At 40.5% G+C, this 18,999-nt stretch overlaps 1 protein-coding gene across 1 annotated transcript in view; it reads right to left on the bottom strand.

The window, feature by feature from the left end:
* The window catches only part of LOC107389909 (collagen alpha-1(XI) chain), a 60,745-nt gene that overhangs the window by 15,374 nt on the left and 26,372 nt on the right, over positions 1-18,999 (bottom strand). The window contains exons 15-58 of the mRNA XM_015966322.3: positions 17,470-17,523; positions 17,327-17,380; positions 17,166-17,219; positions 17,023-17,076; positions 16,891-16,944; positions 16,759-16,803; positions 16,565-16,618; positions 14,294-14,338; positions 14,157-14,210; positions 14,037-14,081; positions 13,922-13,975; positions 13,766-13,810; positions 13,626-13,679; positions 13,474-13,518; positions 13,206-13,367; positions 13,071-13,124; positions 12,874-12,927; positions 12,746-12,790; positions 12,302-12,355; positions 12,158-12,202; positions 12,017-12,070; positions 9,346-9,399; positions 9,164-9,217; positions 8,971-9,078; positions 8,635-8,724; positions 8,480-8,533; positions 8,233-8,340; positions 7,927-8,034; positions 7,749-7,802; positions 7,606-7,659; positions 6,544-6,651; positions 6,417-6,470; positions 6,275-6,328; positions 6,124-6,177; positions 5,986-6,039; positions 5,740-5,847; positions 4,204-4,257; positions 3,321-3,374; positions 3,187-3,240; positions 3,047-3,100; positions 2,865-2,972; positions 2,726-2,779; positions 336-389; positions 149-256 (exon numbers count right to left, since the gene is read on the bottom strand). Coding sequence (XP_015821808.1) covers positions 149-256; positions 336-389; positions 2,726-2,779; positions 2,865-2,972; positions 3,047-3,100; positions 3,187-3,240; positions 3,321-3,374; positions 4,204-4,257; positions 5,740-5,847; positions 5,986-6,039; positions 6,124-6,177; positions 6,275-6,328; positions 6,417-6,470; positions 6,544-6,651; positions 7,606-7,659; positions 7,749-7,802; positions 7,927-8,034; positions 8,233-8,340; positions 8,480-8,533; positions 8,635-8,724; positions 8,971-9,078; positions 9,164-9,217; positions 9,346-9,399; positions 12,017-12,070; positions 12,158-12,202; positions 12,302-12,355; positions 12,746-12,790; positions 12,874-12,927; positions 13,071-13,124; positions 13,206-13,367; positions 13,474-13,518; positions 13,626-13,679; positions 13,766-13,810; positions 13,922-13,975; positions 14,037-14,081; positions 14,157-14,210; positions 14,294-14,338; positions 16,565-16,618; positions 16,759-16,803; positions 16,891-16,944; positions 17,023-17,076; positions 17,166-17,219; positions 17,327-17,380; positions 17,470-17,523 — 2,835 coding nt within the window. The remainder of the gene's footprint in view (positions 1-148; positions 257-335; positions 390-2,725; positions 2,780-2,864; positions 2,973-3,046; positions 3,101-3,186; positions 3,241-3,320; positions 3,375-4,203; positions 4,258-5,739; positions 5,848-5,985; positions 6,040-6,123; positions 6,178-6,274; positions 6,329-6,416; positions 6,471-6,543; positions 6,652-7,605; positions 7,660-7,748; positions 7,803-7,926; positions 8,035-8,232; positions 8,341-8,479; positions 8,534-8,634; positions 8,725-8,970; positions 9,079-9,163; positions 9,218-9,345; positions 9,400-12,016; positions 12,071-12,157; positions 12,203-12,301; positions 12,356-12,745; positions 12,791-12,873; positions 12,928-13,070; positions 13,125-13,205; positions 13,368-13,473; positions 13,519-13,625; positions 13,680-13,765; positions 13,811-13,921; positions 13,976-14,036; positions 14,082-14,156; positions 14,211-14,293; positions 14,339-16,564; positions 16,619-16,758; positions 16,804-16,890; positions 16,945-17,022; positions 17,077-17,165; positions 17,220-17,326; positions 17,381-17,469; positions 17,524-18,999) is intronic.

Genomic DNA, 18,999 nt, shown 5'->3' with positions numbered 1-18,999 from the left:
AAAAATAATAATAATAATAAAGACTTATGAGAGGCCGCAGCTCCAGTGGGTTGTGTATATTCTGTCATACAGATTAAAAGTTTTTCTGATTAACATCCGCTCGTTAAATTTTAAACCATCTGAGTGTGAGCTGGACTGTTTTCAGCACCTCATCTCCCTTTGGACCTTGAAGTCCCTGGTTTCCCGGAAGTCCTCTGTCTCCCTTTTCCCCAATATCTCCTGGAGGTCCTATCAGACCTATCAGACCACCGTGGCCCTGCACACACACCAGTTATGAGGTCATTAAATACAAGAGAGAAAATCTCAATGATTAAGTGTGTGCAGTCGGCTCACACCTTGTCTCCCTTCCTGCCAGGGTCTCCTTTAAGTCCTGGTAAACCTGGTGGGCCCTGGAGGAATAAAATTGGGTCAGGAAGAAAAAAAAACATAAATGTTTAGAAATAACATCAGTGAGCCCCTTTAAAGAAATACTTCGGTTGTTTTTAATCAATTAGAAAAAAAGTAATTAATTATTGAATTAAAACATTATATATGCGGCTTATAATGAGGTGCGGCTTTACTGAAGATTTTTCCTTCACCTGCCACTAGGGGGCGCTTTAGCAGAAAGTGAAACAGGTGGAAGTCAAAAGTGGAAATCGAAGAAAGTGCTCATTTTAATTTAGCACATGCAAGCAGCCGGCACGACGAAGAATTTGTTTCAAATCCATACCCCCTCATCATGGTAACTACACGTATGAGTTCATATGACGCCGCATTTAAGTTGAAGGCCATCGATCTGGAAGTAAAGGAGGGAAACAGTGCTGCCGCACGTCAGCTTGGCATGAATGAATCCATGGTTCGGCGCTAGAGACGGCAGCGGGAAGAACTCATTCAAGCCAGCTTCACCCGGGGATGATGACAGCAACACGGACAGCGACACTGGCATTGCCACAGAAAAGGTATGTGACGAAGCTCTTCTGAGGCTGTTCAACTCCGACACTGAAGAAGAGGACTTTAATGGCTTTAGTGCGCAAGAGGAAGATGAGAGCGAATGACTTCTTCTGGTAGGCAAGTGTGTTTTATTTACTAACCAGGCATGTTTTGTGTGCAGTTTTTATTTTCTAATCATCCAGGGCTTATTAATGCTGTGTCAGCGCTGTTCTTTTCTTCTAAACATGCATGCAAATTACCGGTAATAACGTGTCAGTTCTGTTTTTATTTTATAACCATCCAGAAATATGAATTTCTTTTCTAAACATGCAGGCACGTTCACCCGTGATTAAAATTCATTTTGTTGAATTAAAACAACAACAAAAAACCTCCGTGTAGCGTCTTTCTGTCTAATTATCTTATGTTATGGCCATACATTGTCACGATACGAGGTTTGTAGGACCCAAAATGCAGCACCCAGGATGGCACGAGGCAGGAGACGACGTAAAGTAAAATCCTTTATTTTTGAAGGATGAAACGAAGAATAAATCCAGGGCAGGGAGCCAAAGTCCAAAAATGTCCAAAATCCAAAATAAACTAGAGATCCAACTGAGACACGAGCAACACTAGAGACTAGGAACGAGAGACATACAGAATTACCACAATGGACCGACACCAAACAGAGACAAGACAGGGCTTAAATACACAGGGAGAACAATTAAGGAAACAGGAAGCAGGTGTGTGGAGTGAGGGCTTGAGGGAAGGCAGGTGACACAAATTATCTAAATGGGGGAAACAGAACCAATGGAGGGCAGACAAACCTAAACCAAAAACTAAACCTAAGACTGAGGGAGGACTCACACAAACACATACACATACAAACACTGAGCAGGGGAACGGCCACACACACACCGAGCTGGGGACAAAGAGGCTGGAGCTACAGAACGAGAAGGAAGACCTGGAGGGCTGGGGATGAATGAATAACACAGGACCTGGGAGGAAAGGACTTTAAAAGGGCTAAAAACATAAGACACATAATTGAGACGTAGACTAAAGGACACATGAGGGCGCTATGAGACACAGAAGGGAATCTAGAGAGGATGGAGAAACACCAGGAGGCACATGAAGGAAGGGGCAAACGCAGACCATGACATACATGCGCTGTGCGCCAGAGACCTGCACGTGGCTGCTGTGCCGCGGCTTGTATTCTAGTCCGGCGTGTGTGTGTAGAAAACTTTTTTTTTTTTGGTGCGGCCTATATTGAGGTGCGCTCTATATTCCGGAAATTACGGTGTATGTATGTATGTATATATATATATATATATATATATATATATATATATATATATATATATATATATATATATATATATATATATATATATATATATATATATATATATAAAAATATATATACTAGTTATTTTAGAATAAATTATCAATAATTGTGTCAAATAGCAGCCAGCTAGTCTAGACAAGTAATAATAATAGCAAGGTAATAATGAACTCAATGTTTTAAACTCAGCTTGTCAACAATATAACAATTATAGTATGTATTAATGTTATAATGACATTTAATGATCATTTTTGTTTGAACATCTCTATATTTCTTTGTTTAGTAGGTTTTTATTATTATTATAATGTACTCACGGCATCATAAAGAGACTAAAATGTGGTTAACTTGCTGGTCAAAAGTTTATTATTCCCACTTTACAAAACCCAAACTTGTAACAAAATCTTTGTTTTGTGAATAGAATGTTTAACAGAAAAAATCTGTAACATTAGCTTGTCATCTTTCAATAATCAATGATCTCACCATGGGACCTGGAGGTCCTGTCTGACCCGGTGGTCCGTTTAAACCCTGCTCACCCTGGAAAAACAAAAGATAATAATGAGCTTCTGTCTATTTGTGCTTTATTAATTTTTTTATCTTTGCATTTGTCATATGGTCTTACAGCAGGGCCGGGGATTCCCCTCAGTCCCTGGGGACCGGGATTCCCAGGATGCCCCTGAGCTCCAACGGGCCCTGTCTTTCCAATGGGACCTTCCAATCCAGGAGCTCCCTGAAGTGATGAAAAAATGGGACACACTGTTGAAATTCTGATGATAATTAAGGGAATTTATTTCCACTTCTTACCTTTGTTCCTTTTAAACCTCCTTTTCCCTCTTTCCCTGGTTTCCCCAAATGGCCCTAAAAGATTAAAATATGAGTTTACAGCAAAAGAAAAAATGCTGCCATATTTAGGGGATAAAATGAGAAATGAAAACTACACACACCCTTCGCCCAGGAGGTCCCGGAGGTCCCGGCTCACCTGGTGGTCCTGGTGGTCCCTGATGACAAATCAGGTCATTTTTTGTATGAATGAACCAAATGCTGCTGAGGATGCTAAAATTTAGAAAAATAAGCTCACAGATTTTCCAGGATCGCCAATATCTCCTTTAGATCCAGGAAGGCCATCGATACCCTAATGAGGAAAGGAAAACTGTGGGCAGAAACAACTACACAACACAACAAACACATCTGTCTTAAAACAGAACAGCACTCTCAGTCCATCAAGCAACCACAACCACAAAATAAGCATAAGTAGAGCTGATGCATGTTCAATTCAATTCAAGTTTATTTATTTAGTGCCAAATCCCGACAAGAGTCGTCTCGAGGCACTTCACAAGTTAAACGTTCCAACATAGGTCAGCTCATTAAGCCAATCAGTAAAAGGTTTCCTATATAAGGAACCCAGCAGATTGCATCAAGTCACTGACCAGTGTCAGTGACTTTACATCAATCCTCATACTAAGCAAGCATTTAGCGACAGTGAAGAGGAAAACTCCCTTTTAACAGGAAGAAACCTCCAGAGGATCCTGGCTCGGTATAAGCAGCCATCCTCCACGACTCACTGGGGATCGAGAAGACAGAGCAGACACACGCACACACACACACACACACCAGCCCACCCACACACACACAAACACACATCCACACACACAACATATATACCAAGTAATGTATGGTTAGATTGTAATTTATTATTGATAAGGAAAACCTCAAATGTTCCAGTAGTGGTGCCTGTTTGGATCATGCCACTTCAAAATGTGCCTAATGTCCTCTCACTTTTTCATTAAAACTAAAATTTTGCTTAAAACATATCACAGTCAAATATTTCTGCAGAGATTGTCCTTAAAACAAAGGATTTTATAACTTTACAGACATAAAACAGATAAGCACAGCATGAAGCAGCGCTTTGCAGGGGAACCAAAGAAGACAAAAACGTCAAAGAAAAACTAGAAGACACTCACGTTGGGACCAGCTTCTCCCTGCTGTCCGAGGTCACCTGTCAGACCTATCGGGCCCTGTGGAGAGGATAAAGTGGAGTTTGTGCTGCACCATACAACAGGCTCTCCTTAGTGCTACGAAGGTGGAGTAACTACAGGCAGATTGGATGACAAAGTGTGTGAATATTTCTACCTTTAAAGGCTATGAAGATAATGTATAACACCGAAAAGTCTCTCCCGCCTCAGACATGAAGATTTCATGTTGAAAAGTATAACAAAAAGGAGAAAAGTTTCTGCAGATAAAATCTGGAGCACAGTCTAAGTTTATGATCCCATCATGACTCTGGAGATTTAACATTTTGATTCAGAGTTTACATTTACATTTACCATTAAGATCACATTTCAAAATTAAACTTAGACATAGAGTTAGATTTAATATTTAGCCTTGGATTTAACATTTAACTTTTAGATTTTGATTTGACCTTTACATTGTGTGAAATGTGGACTTAGATTTCTATTTGAGATCCTCTCTATGAATGACTAAGGGTTTTTCTCAAACCAAAGTGATGACTCATTAATTCATTTAAATGCATCCAGTTAATCCAACAATTAAATCAATATCTTAATAGGATAGATCCTGCTTTTATAGGAAACAGAGCTTGCAAAAGGTAAATTATTTCCAGAAAATATGCCTAACCCTCTACTGGTTAAACAGATATAAAGTCTGAAAGCAAGACCCATCTTTTCTCTTACTGGGGACATTTGCTGCAAGTGGACGTACTTCACTGCTGACCTTAGCAGCACAAAAAACTGGAGCAACATTGGATGAACCAAAAATAACCAGTGGTTTAAAAAAATGAGTATTCAAAGTTTTACTGTGTTGTAGCAGCAATAAATCACAAAGACCCACTTATGTTAGAAGCTCACAACAAGCTGAGTATTTACAGTAAACATAGATTCAGTTTAATCAAGCTGCAGCCTGAATATTACATACAGAAGAAAGCAAGATATCTGTAACCCATCTGCAGAAAAACAGTTGTATGCATTTTGTATTTTATTAAGTGTTTGTGGGATTTTTAAATCAAATACACCAGAATGAGGAGTGTGTTCAATGGCTGTGTTTGACAGAAAGACTGTTCATTAGTGTGTATGTCTCATCCCAGCTGCAGCAGAGAGGTCACAAACATTCAATTAATCAAGTCAGAATTGTAAGTGTGATATTTAACTTTGGCACAGATTCACTTCGTCCTGCTTTTACTCATTTTGAGCTAATTATGGCAGACACATCCATCTAAACTCAATCTTAGATTCCAATTAGCTATTTTCATGTTTTTCTCTTATTTTTACAATCATTTATTCACTGTGTGTTTTTAAAGATGCAGCTGGATGCTTCATTTTCCCTCTGGGATAAATGATTTATCAAACCTGTCTGTCAAGTGTTATGTTACCAAATTTTTTATTTCTTTAAGTTTAGACCAAATATTGAGCGTGAGAGTGTTGACTGCGAACTACTTCTGCTGCACCAAAAAGATTCTGTTGTTTTTTAAATGTGTCTCTCACAGCATTCCCCTTGGCTCCATCATCTCCTGGAGGGCCCCTGGCTCCTGCAGGACCTGCTGCTCCTGGAAGACCCGCGTCCCCCTTTTCCCCCTGGTCTCCTTTATCTCCCTGTAGTGATGGAGGAGGCCAGTGACCAAACATATAATGTTACAAAAATGTTTTTGCTTATTTTACGATAATGTGAAGATGATTTGTGAAAGTTTATATTTGAATAAATGAAATGTTGTCCCAAAAGATGAAACTCACTGGTCTTCCTGAAATACCAACTGGTCCAGGATCACCTGCCTCTCCATCCTCTCCCTAAAGGTAATGTTAACACAAAATATGTAGAAATACAACATTTAAGTCAAGTTTTTTTAAAGGGTCCATATGTGTATTTTTTACCTTTTCTCCAACACTGCCTGGTTGTCCAATCATCCCCGGTCTACCAGTCTGTCCCTGTACACCACAAAGACTCAAAGTATTCACTAAGAATTTCTAACAGGTCGTTGAACTTGACTCAAATATCGAAATTGTTGTATTCATATATACTTACAATTCCCCCAATAGGTCCTTGAGCACCAGCGGGGCCTTGTTGCCCTGGTGGACCCTAAAACACATTGATGAGGAAAATTTCGCTTCAATATTTAACAATCTTAGCAAAAATGAAGATTAATTTAAACACAACCGGAGCTCACCATTAATCCAACGTGTCCACTCTCACCCTTTTCTCCAGGTAGACCAGGCATGCCCTTAGCAACACAAACAGAACTGGTTAAGCTCTTTAGATGTTAATGTTTTATTGTTTATTTTTACAAATATCACCTGTAATCCTCTTGGTCCTTTAGCACCCTTAAAGCCACGCAGTCCCTCATCACCTTTTGGACCGTACATGCCCTGCTGGCCCCGAGGACCTAACAATCCATCTACGCCCTGGTGTGCAAATAGGAATGTGAATACAGGTGAAAACAGTGATGCAGTGGTGTTGGTAACAATGAGGCGACATTTTTAAGGTGCAAAAGTAAGACTGACGTCCTGTGGTTAAATTTGGGTACTGCAGCCTGCGTATCAAAACAAATGAGTCCAGTCTGATCAACAGTTGCCAGTTATGGATTAGCTCTAGGCGATTCTAGATGTCGAGCAAAGACGAGTCATACACTTGTAAGTCGTTTTGGACAAAAGCGTCTGCTAAATACATAAACATAAACATACACAGTACGTTGATAAGTATAAATACATTTCACAGTAATATTGAATTGTTGGTAATTGAAAAAGTAGCTTGACAAACTTTTAGAGCAGATGATTTTTTTTGTTAGCATTGTTAGCTCAATGATAGCCTCTGGCCTTCTTTACTACTTGGCAGCTTTGTGGGCTCAGACAGGGCTGCCATGCATTTGACCATCTTCACACACCTTCATGCCAAACCTCCAATATCTCGTGCTGAAAAAAAGCAAACCCCCCCCCCCCCCCCCCCCCCCCCCCATGGCGTTTTTCTAAAGTAGGCAGCCCTGCTCAAATTTGATTAGTTCCAGAACCAGGAAGTATGGAGGAGAAAAACTGGCAACCACCCAGCCTGCAACTCTGTTTAAGTGTAACCTTCCTTGCACCATGACTGAGACATTAGACTGTTTTGTGATTATTTCTCTGCAACATTCTTACACATTGCACCTTTAAGCTTTACTTGAAACAGTGAGATTATGCAACATGAATGAGACAGGGTTTAGGTTATTGATATTTGAATCAGACATGAAACAAACTGTTCTCCTCCAGCACTCAACTATAATAAAAGCTATTAAACATCATACCAAAGGTGGCCTGACTAAAAGTTTTAATTTTCAAATAACTAAACAAAGATGAACAATATTTTTTGGAAAAACAAAGACTCACTGGAAGTCCTGACTGACCAACTGGCCCCTGAGTACCAGTAGGACCTGCAGGCCCCTGTAGGAAGAGTTGAAAGGAACAAAAACTGAGACATGAACAGATCTCCTGACATCCATGTTGTTGCACTTTTCTGTCTCCATACTCACTGCTTCTCCTTTGTCCCCCTTGCTGCCTTTCTGTCCAGGTCCTCCCTGCTCTCCCTGTGGACACAAACACACAATACATGTATATCACTGCAGACACACACACACACACACACACACACACACACACACACACACACAGTGGCTCATCCTTGCTGGTTCTCAGACACACAAAATTTACCTTGTCCCCATCATCTCCAGGTGGTCCCGCAGGGCCCGTAGCTCCAGGCATCCCTACTGGTCCCTGATCCCCATCCTGGCCTGCGGGTCCTATTGGTCCCTTCTCACCCTAAGACAAAATAAACCCTTTTTAAAAAGTGCAACTAGGATGTAAACTAAAAATATGAGCTATTCCAACTAAACCTGAATACGTAAAATGTTTTATTTCCAATCACCTAGTTTGAGCTGATCTACAATAGCAGCAGAAACAAATGATAACTAATGGAAAAAAATGATCAAACACTAAAATAGAGAACGGGTTAATTACAGGTTCTCCCTTTTCTCCCATTGGTCCGGGTCCTCCGATTGCTCCGGTGCGACCCGGCTGTCCAATAGCTCCAGCTGGTCCTGGAGGACCTCTTTCTCCTGTTGGTCCCTGCAAACAGCAAATGTCCACATAAGTAAAAGTTCTATGGTTACAGTAAATATGGAAGCAGGAACAAGATTATTACTTATTCTGTACTCGTTTCCCTTTTAAAATACACAACAAACAAAAACACTACACCATGACTCACAATGACCCCTGATGATCCACCAGGTCCAGATGATCCTTTCAGACCAGGTGGTCCCTTGAAATATCAAAGAAATGTTTTACTTTAAATCCAGTTGAAAAGAAAATCCTGAGATTTCAGGTCATTTTTATGAATAGTAGTTGGTCACCATAACTCACCATAACTCCAGGAGCTCCTCTGCTCCCTCTGAACCCTTTCAGACCAGGTGGACCACTCTTCCCAGAAGTTCCAGGTAAGCCAGGATCCCCCTGAAAGATGATAAACACGAAGGGAAAAAAGAAAAACATCAAACACCCAGAATTCCTTGAAGGAATTCTGATCTCCAACTGCTTCGCAGAGTTTAAAAATGAGGTAATCTCCTGTTAAGAAAGACTGACATTACAGTCAATTTGATCAAATCTAAAAGAAAATTAACGGTTCCACGCAATTTCACATTATTATGCCATTTAAAGAAATGTTTTTCTGTGACACAATAGTAATTTCTGTGTCATGACCTTTCCACCCTCTTTCCCGGCGGCTCCAGGTAAGCCGTGCTCTCCGGGCACACCAGGTGCTCCAGGATGACCTCTGTCTCCTATTGGACCAGATTCTCCTGATTTGCCCTTAAAACAAACATAGGCACATTACTAAGAGTATCTCACCAAAAAAACATGACACACAGTAATGCTGCCATATGGATCTTCCAACCTGCGGTCCCACCACACCGGGAGGTCCTGGGGATCCTGTTTTTCCTTGGAAACCCTGCAAAAGAAACAACAAATAAATAACAGACTTTCTGATTTAATATTGCAAGCTCCTTTTCAGTGTAAACATGTAGAAACAAGAATCTTCAAAAATAAAAGCACATGAGCTTCTTTAATCAAACTCACCGGTTCTCCTCGCTGACCTGGGTGACCTGGAAGTCCATCCTTTCCAGCTGGACCCTACAAATGCAGCATAGGGCATGTGTGTGTGTGTTTTTTTATGTATCAGTCTTTCCAATACCATGGTTATTGAGTTTTGTACAGAGCATGACAAAGATTTCGTTCGAGATTGAATGTTGTTCAGAAACTTTTGCTTCCCACAGTTAGAACCATCTCCAAAGCTTGTCTCTGTGGTTTGGAAAGATTTGGCTCCCCCATCATCTTATCTGGTCTGAATGGACAAAACGGTTTTATTAATCACTTTCATTCGTTAAAACTCTAGATGCTGTGACAATGGCAATGCAAAATTGTGTTTACTCTGTAATGGCTAAAACTTAGGGGTGGGACTTAATCTAATTAATTAAAGGCTTTGCAATTAATTAATCTTGATTAATCACATTTTAATCATTCAAGATTTAATCATTCATGCAATTTAAAAAAAATTAAAAATAATGTTAGATGCACACTTTAATCAGTACATTTCTGTAACCACAAGGTCTATTTGGTTACTTTGGTTTTGTTATAAAGGTAACCATTGTGGGATTTGTTGGGATGTGTAAATATTAGTATATGTGTTACTGATTAAGTGTAAATGGGGGTGGAACATTGTAAATGTTGTGTATTACACTGAACACTAGGTGGCAGCAGAGCATTGCTAATGTAGAGAGAGAGAGAGAGAGAGAGAGAGAGAGAGAGAGAGAGAGAGAGAGAGAGAGAGAGAGAGAGAGAGAGAGAGAGAGAGAGAGGTGTAGTGTAGAGTTCAATGGAAGTTCTACGGAGGGCTACATGATGAATGCTGTACGTAGTACGTATGCTTGTCCCTCCTGCTCTCAGGTTCAAATGGACAAAGTTACTTCCTGCTTTATAACAACTACAAAGCATAACAGTAAAAACATTGAAATTTTCTTTCTTTTCTTCACAAAGAGCGATTTGTCATGATTCATAGTTGTGTTTAGAAAACGTAAAAAATGTTTATTTGGTCTTGTAGTCCAGGTTCTGCAGTTTTTGCAGAGGTACAGCTTGATGATATTTATTGATGTATAGGATATACATTTTGATGCTAAACATTTTTTACCCACAATAGGGGATCCTCAGGCTCAAGAAGTATATATTTAACACATTATTATTTTCTAATTTACTAATCAGAATAAAATACCGCCAACCTATTTAATGATGTTATAAAATGAGATTTCATATCTGAGTTACAACACATGAATCATTTAAAACTGAATCCAAATCGTCTTCAATGTTAGTTTTAGAGAGTTTAGTTGTTGCTGCCATTTGTGTTATGAACAGAGATTTTAGGAATAAAATCACACCTGCAGAAAATGACAGGCACCATTAGAGCAGAAAGCCAATCTTCAGATTTTGTACCAGCTTTCACTTTGTTAGGAATCCTGTAGGTGTCACACTAATCAGGCTTCCTTCTTATTTAGAAGATTTTTTTTTATTTTTTTGAAAAATAGGTTGTCAGAGCTGTAATGAGTGTCATAAACACAAAATTGTGAGAAAGAATGCCAAATTTTATTTGGAATCACAATGAATTTGTGCACATCATTCTTTAGGAAGAAATAATAAATATGATCAGGTCACTTGGAGCAAATGGCATATATGCAAACAAATTGCAATGGTCATGGAGATATTGTGTGGACCATCTTGTCTCAGTTCATCACAAAATATCTTAATTATGTTTCAGTTTGTACACAAGTTGCCCTGATTATATTTGTAATACGGTTGCCAATGCCTCCCAGAGGTCTCTTCTTTTTCTTGCATTTTTTGGTGCGCAGAATCTAAGGCCCTGTCCACACGTAGCCGGGGATCTGCCAAAACGTAGATATTCTTCTACGTTTTGGCCTGTCATCCACACGAAAACGGAGTTTTTTAAAAACTCCAGCCAAAGTGAAGATCTGCGTTTTCTCCGTTTTGGGTGTCTGCGTGTGGACAGACATAACCGGAGTTTTAAGGTCCGCAACGTCACTTTCCGTGACAAAAAATGCTGACATCACGTGTGCGACCTGTGTTTACACTAGCCAGCATCATGGAAGCCTTCAGAGCTGCGCTCTGTCACTACCCGATCCATCAATTGTCCAAGCGCTTTCTGCTTGTTTGTTTTTGCAAGCGGAATTACTGCTCCTTGCGGAAGACCACAGACGAAGGATGAGGTTAAGAACGGGGGAAGTACTGCCGCCTACAGGTCTGGCATGTCCTTAACAACGTATTTATCCGGGTACGTGTGGACAGAGTTTGTTTTTAAAACGCGGTGGTGTGGATGCAAGTTTTTGGAGGGGCGAATATTCGTTTTCAAAAAACCCCGGCTACGTGTGGACTAGGCCTGAATGAAGGAGAATTCCAGATGAGGTCCAGAAGCCTGGGACAAAGGTGTTTAAAATCCCAGGGATAAGAGAATGACACCTTGAGACAAAATGTATAGCCTTCGCAAAAGTTTCGAGAAATTTTTTGCAACTCTGTCTTAAAAGCCATTTAAGATGTGTTGCCATCAGTCACAGCTCAGTAAGACACTGTTTTTTTCTGATCCAGGTGAAGAAAGAGTTAGGTGAATCTGAAACTGATGAATTGGCCCTAAGTTTGCATGCCTGTGTTATTAATGAAAGTCTGCAACTCTTTTTTTGTTACTCACACTCGACCCTTTAGGTCCTGGTTCTCCATTTCTTCCTTGTGGCCCTTGAGGTCCCTAAAGCAGAAACATCTCTCATTTAAAACAAACCATTATTCAATTCAACCACTCAGCTGATATTATTTGTGGTAGTGTTTGTTTTACTCTTTCTCCAGGAGATCCAGGAGGCCCATCATGTCCTGAGGCTCCCTGGAAACATATGAGATGAAAGAAGAACATAAGAGCAGTGAAGGATGGAAACTCAGATAACAGAAATCATGAAGTAGCATGGGAAGAGAGTCAGTGAACCTTTTCTCCCGGTTTCCCAGTGGGGCCTCTCGCCCCTCTGGCACCTCGTGCACCCTGCCAAAGGAAAAAAAGCAAGATGCAGCTTTGAATCGGTGTGAACAAAAAGCTCTGATTCCTGTGCAGTGGGGCAACACCTCATTCTCCAGGTAAGTTCAGATCATATATAAACAAGGGTGCTTCCTGAACACCACATGCTTTTACTGATAACAGACTTCAATAAGAATTACAAACCAGAAATTGGCTAAATAAAAAAGCAAATGTAAACCTCCAATTTTTACTTTGATACTTATTTAAATTTAAACTAATGCTACAAACCTCCACAGCATATTTAAAAGAACTATTAGCCAAGAAAACCCCTGGAGATCTGATCTGGTCTGATTTTGGGTTCAAAAACTCATCATGTACATTTTGGGTAACCATAGAATACTGTTAGGCAGTACTCACGTTTGACCCCCTCTGGCCTCCACCTCCTGGTTGTCCTGCTGGACCCTGATTCATCACAATACGATCAAGATATTCAAAAGATCATGTTTTGTATCCTGATACAGGCGACTTCGGAATGTTCTACTTACCTTCTTCCCTTTTTCTCCAGCAGGTCCCACTGCACCAACAAAACCATCAGAACCCTGAAAAGCAAGAAAATACGCGCGCGCACACACACACACACACACACACACACACACACACACACACACACACACACACACACACTTAAAAAGAGCTTTACTGTGTTTAAAGTAATAATTTAGACCATTTTGTTTCATTTTACTTTGGGCCCCTGTCGCCCCGGATATCCCGGCAGTCCTGGAACTCCCAGTTTCCCCTGGAATAATCAGATGGTAAGAGGCTTTACTTCAAACACTTGGCTCAGAAATATATTCATGAATGTTTAGTTTTTTCTGACCTTTTCTCCAGGAATTCCAGCAGGACCAGCCTCTCCCTGAGGACCAAACTGGCCTTTGGGCCCTTCAGGTCCATCTTCACCCCGGATCCCTGTAGCTCCATTGTCCCCAACATCTCCCTTAGCTCCCATCTCTCCCTTGGCTCCCGGAAAACCGTCTTCACCCTGCAGGCAGAAAAAAAGGTGATTTGTGTTTAGCTGACAACACAAACCCTGGATCCTATAAATAATCGTTTATTTATTCTGAATTTAAAAAGTAGAAAGACTTCACTTTTTCTCCTTTGCTCCCTTTTAATCCTCTAATACCATCTGCTCCCTGTCAAACAGAAAAAAAAACACATTTTACTAGAAATTCACAGAAAAATATTTATACTCATGTATGCGTTTATGTGTCTGTCAATCTGTATAGTTTTGCAGTGTTACCTTAACTCCTCGTTGTCCGGGGTAACCAACGGGACCTTGCACTCCTACGGGGCCCTACCAATCAACACACACACATGCTGAATAATCTTCTTGTAGCTTGTAACAGTTTTAAAAAAAAGCCTCAGAGGAATCTCACCTACCGGCAATCCCTTTTCACCTGGAGTGCCTTCTCTTCCAGGGTGACCCTGTTGGCAAGATTGTTAATGTCTGCATTTAACGCTGCAACGCTGGTTGTTTGGTTTGGACTTAAGTCTCAGGAATGCATGATGTCATTAAAGTGAAGTGCATGTACATACCGGCGGCCCGTCATTACCAGGTAAGCCCCGCGTCCCTTTCTTCCCTTGAGGGCCCTGTGAGACTGGAATAAGTCAATCATTCAAGAAGCTTTTAATAAAAGACAGAATAACTTACCTTCTCTCCTGGTAGTCCCACTAACCCCTGAGGTCCAGGAAACCCCTGTAGAAGAGATCCCACCTTAGCGCTTATAGTCAGTTATTTATAATCATTGGAATTTTTTGTTTTTGCACACACCAAGATCCCAGGATTGCCTTGCTGACCAGGCGCTCCAATTTCTCCTTGTGGTCCCTGTTACAGAAAACAATCCATGTTGTAAAACAACATGCATGACTGCAGCTGTAGTGTTGTTTATATATTTGTATTCCACTCACTATGTTTCCCTTTGAACCTTGGACTCCATCGATCCCTCGGATTCCCTGAGAGCAGATACATAAAGACATTTATTTCTTCATCCTAAAAGTGCATAAATGGATCTTTTATCATGAAAATTGAAATAAAATACAGAAACCTTCTGTGTTAAAGTAACACTAAAGAGTTTTCAACACCTTAAGCTATTGCTTTCAAACTGGTTTCAGTGATTCTTGAGCCAGAAATAAGTAATTTCACATTGGACAGCACTCTGTAGCCATCTGCTAACCAGAGACTGCATTGAACATTTATGTCTTTTGGGTAGAAACATTTGTGGGAGGCATCTACCTGCTTTATGACAATTTCTATTTACAGTGGTGGTAGCTCATATAAAGGCTAGCTGTTAGCTTATCCGGTTTGCCAACTGTAAATGAGAAGCACAAGAATAGGGCAAATTTAGCTTTTTATGTTGGCATCATGGCACCTTGGAGGTGAAGCAAAGAGCTAAAACCAGAGTGAACATCTGTGTGGCTTACATTAGTTTGAAGGAGCTAAAGAAGGCTATGAAATCACAGACTGTTAGACAAGGCAGCTTTATTTATATAGCACATTTCATACACAGAGGCAATTCAATGTGCTTTCCATTAGCAAGAACTGATGGTGGCCTGGCTTTGTTGCTACTGGACTTGCAGGTACTAATATTTTTAGTCGAAGAGTGTGGATCTCTTTACTTCATGGCATTCTTTAGTATAAGTTGGCTCGAGTTAGCATTAGCTTGCTGTTAGCGCTAGCTACAGCAGTCCATGGCAGTTGTTTTTTAACTCATTAACTGCCATTGACGAGAAAAGTCGTCGTTTTAAATCCAACGGTTTACTGCCATTGACGACTAAATTCATCATTAGCATTTTTTTATTGTGTGGGCATCGGAACGGGCCCCGCATAGTGTGAACAAAGATCCCAGCTCTAAAGCCGATCTTCATCCGCGTACGTCACACGTCACGTGAAGCAGAAAATCCATGTGTTAGGAGATCATTTTGGGCCGCTGCTGTGAAAAAAGTGAGACACCAACCGGAAAAGCTTCTGCCGATCACTATTTGACAACGGACTATGAAAGAACAGATGACGCTCGAAACGTGCGGATTCTTCCTGATGTAAGAGGCGAGTCTCCTCTTTGTTTTGGTAGTTTTGGTGTTGACATCATCCTAGCGTGCAACGTTCTGAGTCTTAAAAAAAACAATGAAATTGGTGAAAACCGCTGGCAGCGAAGGGCTTTACTGATCAGGAAACGGCTGGCAGTGAATGAGTTAAGACAGTTGTAATTCCATTTTCAACCAGTAGGAGGGGACAAGTGGAAAATTGTTCAGCACTGCTTAAAATAAGAGGACACCAGAGAACACATTTCCTTAGATACTGTGGCTTAAACCGTAATCAAGAACCTCAGAGATCTGAATTTTTTTCTTTTGTTGTCCACGCCAAGCAGCAAAATAAATATATACCATGAAGGCTAATTCACACTGGCAGTAAAAGAAAGTTTAAGCAGAAGATGTTGCTTGTTCCTGAAGGGAAGTTAAAAATATAAGTATTTTACTAATTATAGCTCTTTGAGAAAAATCAGAATCCAGTCAAATCAGCTTCAGCAGCTCAGAGTTGTACAAAGATCAAAAATCAGAATTATCAGCATTGATGCATCTGTAGAAAACTCCCTGCATAATGTGTATTCTCTGTCCCATAAACATTTGAAATCAAACATTTCTTGTCTGACTGAAGAGAAAATGAACAAGAGGACTGCATCACCAACTGCTTTTAACAGCTACTTCTCCACCCCGCCCTGAGTCTTCAGCTAAATGAAGCTAAAAATGATGATGGCTTAGTGATTTTGCCACCCCCTCCTAGCTTTAAGGTCTTACTGCCTAATGAGCCAGCCTCACACATGAATATGTAAGGTAAATAAAAGAAAACAGTGCCATCAGATGCTGACATGTGCTTACTCATGTTGCTACAAGTGCAAATGTCTTTTACACATAACTGAAAGAACCCGCTGCGGGGCTGAGTAAACAGTCATTTTCTCAGATGAGTGTTGCATAAGGCAATGTTAACGGAAAGTAACCCAACACTGTGATTAAAAGGTAGAACAGTTAGACCACAGCGGGATTCCTGTTTCCTGTTTGACTAAAAATTGCTGCAGACAGATAATCGCTGGGCTCTGTTTTCTCTTGTTTGTGTGACAGTGTAATGTTTTGTTTACTACTTGATCCTGTTTGTGTGTGAGGATGTAGCGTACGGTCCGTTCTTACCGGCAGGCCTTGGAGTCCAGGGCGCCCTCGGGGGCCATTCAGACCTCTGGGGCCCTTGAGAATGCACATCACAGTCACACATAAATAAAATATAATAGAATCTGTGCAGCCTCAAGCTTCTGCCTTTGTACAAACTTTCAGAAACTGAAACATGTTGGCCTGTTTTCATTTGTGAGATTAAATAGTACACTCACGGCATCACCTGGTTGACCTCTTGGGCCAGATGGTCCCTGAGAGCCCTTTAAATTTAAATAATAAGAGTTCAAAATAAAACATGCTTCAGTTACAGACAAAAACAGCTAGCCACAGCCAGCATGACCTCTCACCTTTTCCCCCAGCTCTCCTGATGGACCAACAGGACCTGGCTTCCCTCTGTCACCCTATAAAAATCACACACACACTAGCTGACAATTGAATCTCCTTTTCAGCACCAAGCCCTCATTAAACCAACCACTCACCTTGTGTCCTTTGTGTCCTGGGAGACCAGGCATGCCGTCAAAGCCCCTGTCTCCCTGGTGGAGACACAAACACAGGAGAGGACTCCCTTTAAAAGGATTGAACCACAAGTAAATGAAATATAGGATTCTGACAATGAGTGCACCTTGGCTCCGGTCTCTCCTATCGCTCCACGTCCTCCATCTGCACCTGCTCGTCCCTAATAAACACGTAGCTGTCACAGACCACTCACAGGCATGATGAGCGTGTTTGCGACACTGAGATCAAAAGATCTGATTATACAAACACAGGAGGGAAGAGTCTCACCCGTTTTCCAAGTCGTCCATTCTGACCTGGGATTCCCGGCAGTCCAGGAGGACCCTGGAGAAAAAGTGGAAGATTAAATTACACAAAAGAAAAGCTGATCAGTTCAAAAGATGAAGGGTTTCCATGACAACTAGCTCACTCACAGGAGGTCCCATCTCCCCGCTGCTACCCTTCAGACCAGAGGGACCAGAAGAACCCTGTGAAAGAAACAAAAAGAAATTATATATGTGCGTGCGTGTGCGTGTGTGTGTGTGTGTGTGTGTGTGTGTGTGTGTGTGTGTGTGTGTGTGTGTGTGTGTGTGTGTGTGTGTGTGTGTGTGCCCCCTTTGCACATTTGATCCGCACTTTGCCGAAGCTTCGGTGTAGTGTATTACCCACAATCCATTGCTGCGTGGGAATTTTGAGAAGAACGTGGAGCAATAACTCAAGTGCCCTTTCTGAATATATGTATTCTCAAATGTTATTGAAATACTGAGTGTTTCATTATTGTGTATGTATATGATCACAATCAAATGTTTCTCTGTTGAAAGATGCTTTACATGTCTGTAGAAAAATATCATTAACTGATGATTCTGGTGTCATTTTGGACATGACATGCCAGTAATTTACTGTGTTGACTGTGGAGTCAACAATAAAATGTTGAGATAACAAATGAAAAATATATATTTTTTTCCCCTTCTGGTCAGAAAAAAATAAACATTTCATTTCCTTCATAAACCAAAACGAAAGAAGTTCATTTTGAAGCGATTAATGATATTTATCCATGTTCTGAATGTTTGAGACCAAGGTTTAATGTGGCCAGCAATAAATAAAAATTTTGTCAAATAATTGTTTGAAAGTTATTAATAACTTCTTTTAATGTAGCACAAATAGCAGCTGGCATTGTGGCGTGCATCACGGTCGATGACACAATGCTCACTGTCCCAATTCAGCAACTCTTTGCACACTTGTGTACTACCCACTCAGAGCCTTGGGCTTCAGAGGGCCTTACTCTTAACCCTTCATAGGGCCAACTTCTATATTTAGACACTTCCACTCACATCATAAATGATGTTGGTGTTCCTTTTCACGGTATCTTAGAATTATGGGATTTCACCCAACTAATCGTTAGAGATCACGCTAGGCACGTTTCATGCCATGGCGCTATTCCACCAATCAGCGCGGGACTTTGATGCACCAAATATTGGTTTGTCTGCAGAACCAGACACCGCTCAGTCTCCTCTCGTGTTTATGGTCAGATCTCGAAAACTAACAATACTCAGGTTTATGAAACTCTCACATCACAAGGTTGGCTAGTTGTGCTAAATAAGGATGTATGTGTTGTAAATGTTTAACTCAATAAAGTCGGGAAAATCCTGAAAATCAAAGCTGCCGCATTTGAACATACGTCCTTTAGTTAAATCTACTGTTTTGTAGACATATCTTAATATTCATGGTAAAAGTAACAATAACAGTTACAATATATTTTGCTTTTTTAAACTAAGATTTCTATGGAAAATGGAGGACAATTATTCTGCCAGCCAATTTCGTAATCAGTGATGACGACGAAGAGGAGAAAGACGACACTGAGGCAGATCCTCAAATATATACTTTTTTTAAATATTCTAATATTTTATATTTCATCAGAAATGTATTTATTATCATACAACTTTCAAAAATGTTCTACAGTGATC

This window comes from Nothobranchius furzeri, chromosome 4 (genome assembly GCF_043380555.1).
Source record: "Nothobranchius furzeri strain GRZ-AD chromosome 4, NfurGRZ-RIMD1, whole genome shotgun sequence".
Classification (NCBI taxonomy): Eukaryota; Metazoa; Chordata; class Actinopteri; order Cyprinodontiformes; family Nothobranchiidae; genus Nothobranchius; species Nothobranchius furzeri.
Note: the sequence above shows the minus strand (reverse complement) of the source record. Positions and strands in the feature narration are given on the sequence as shown.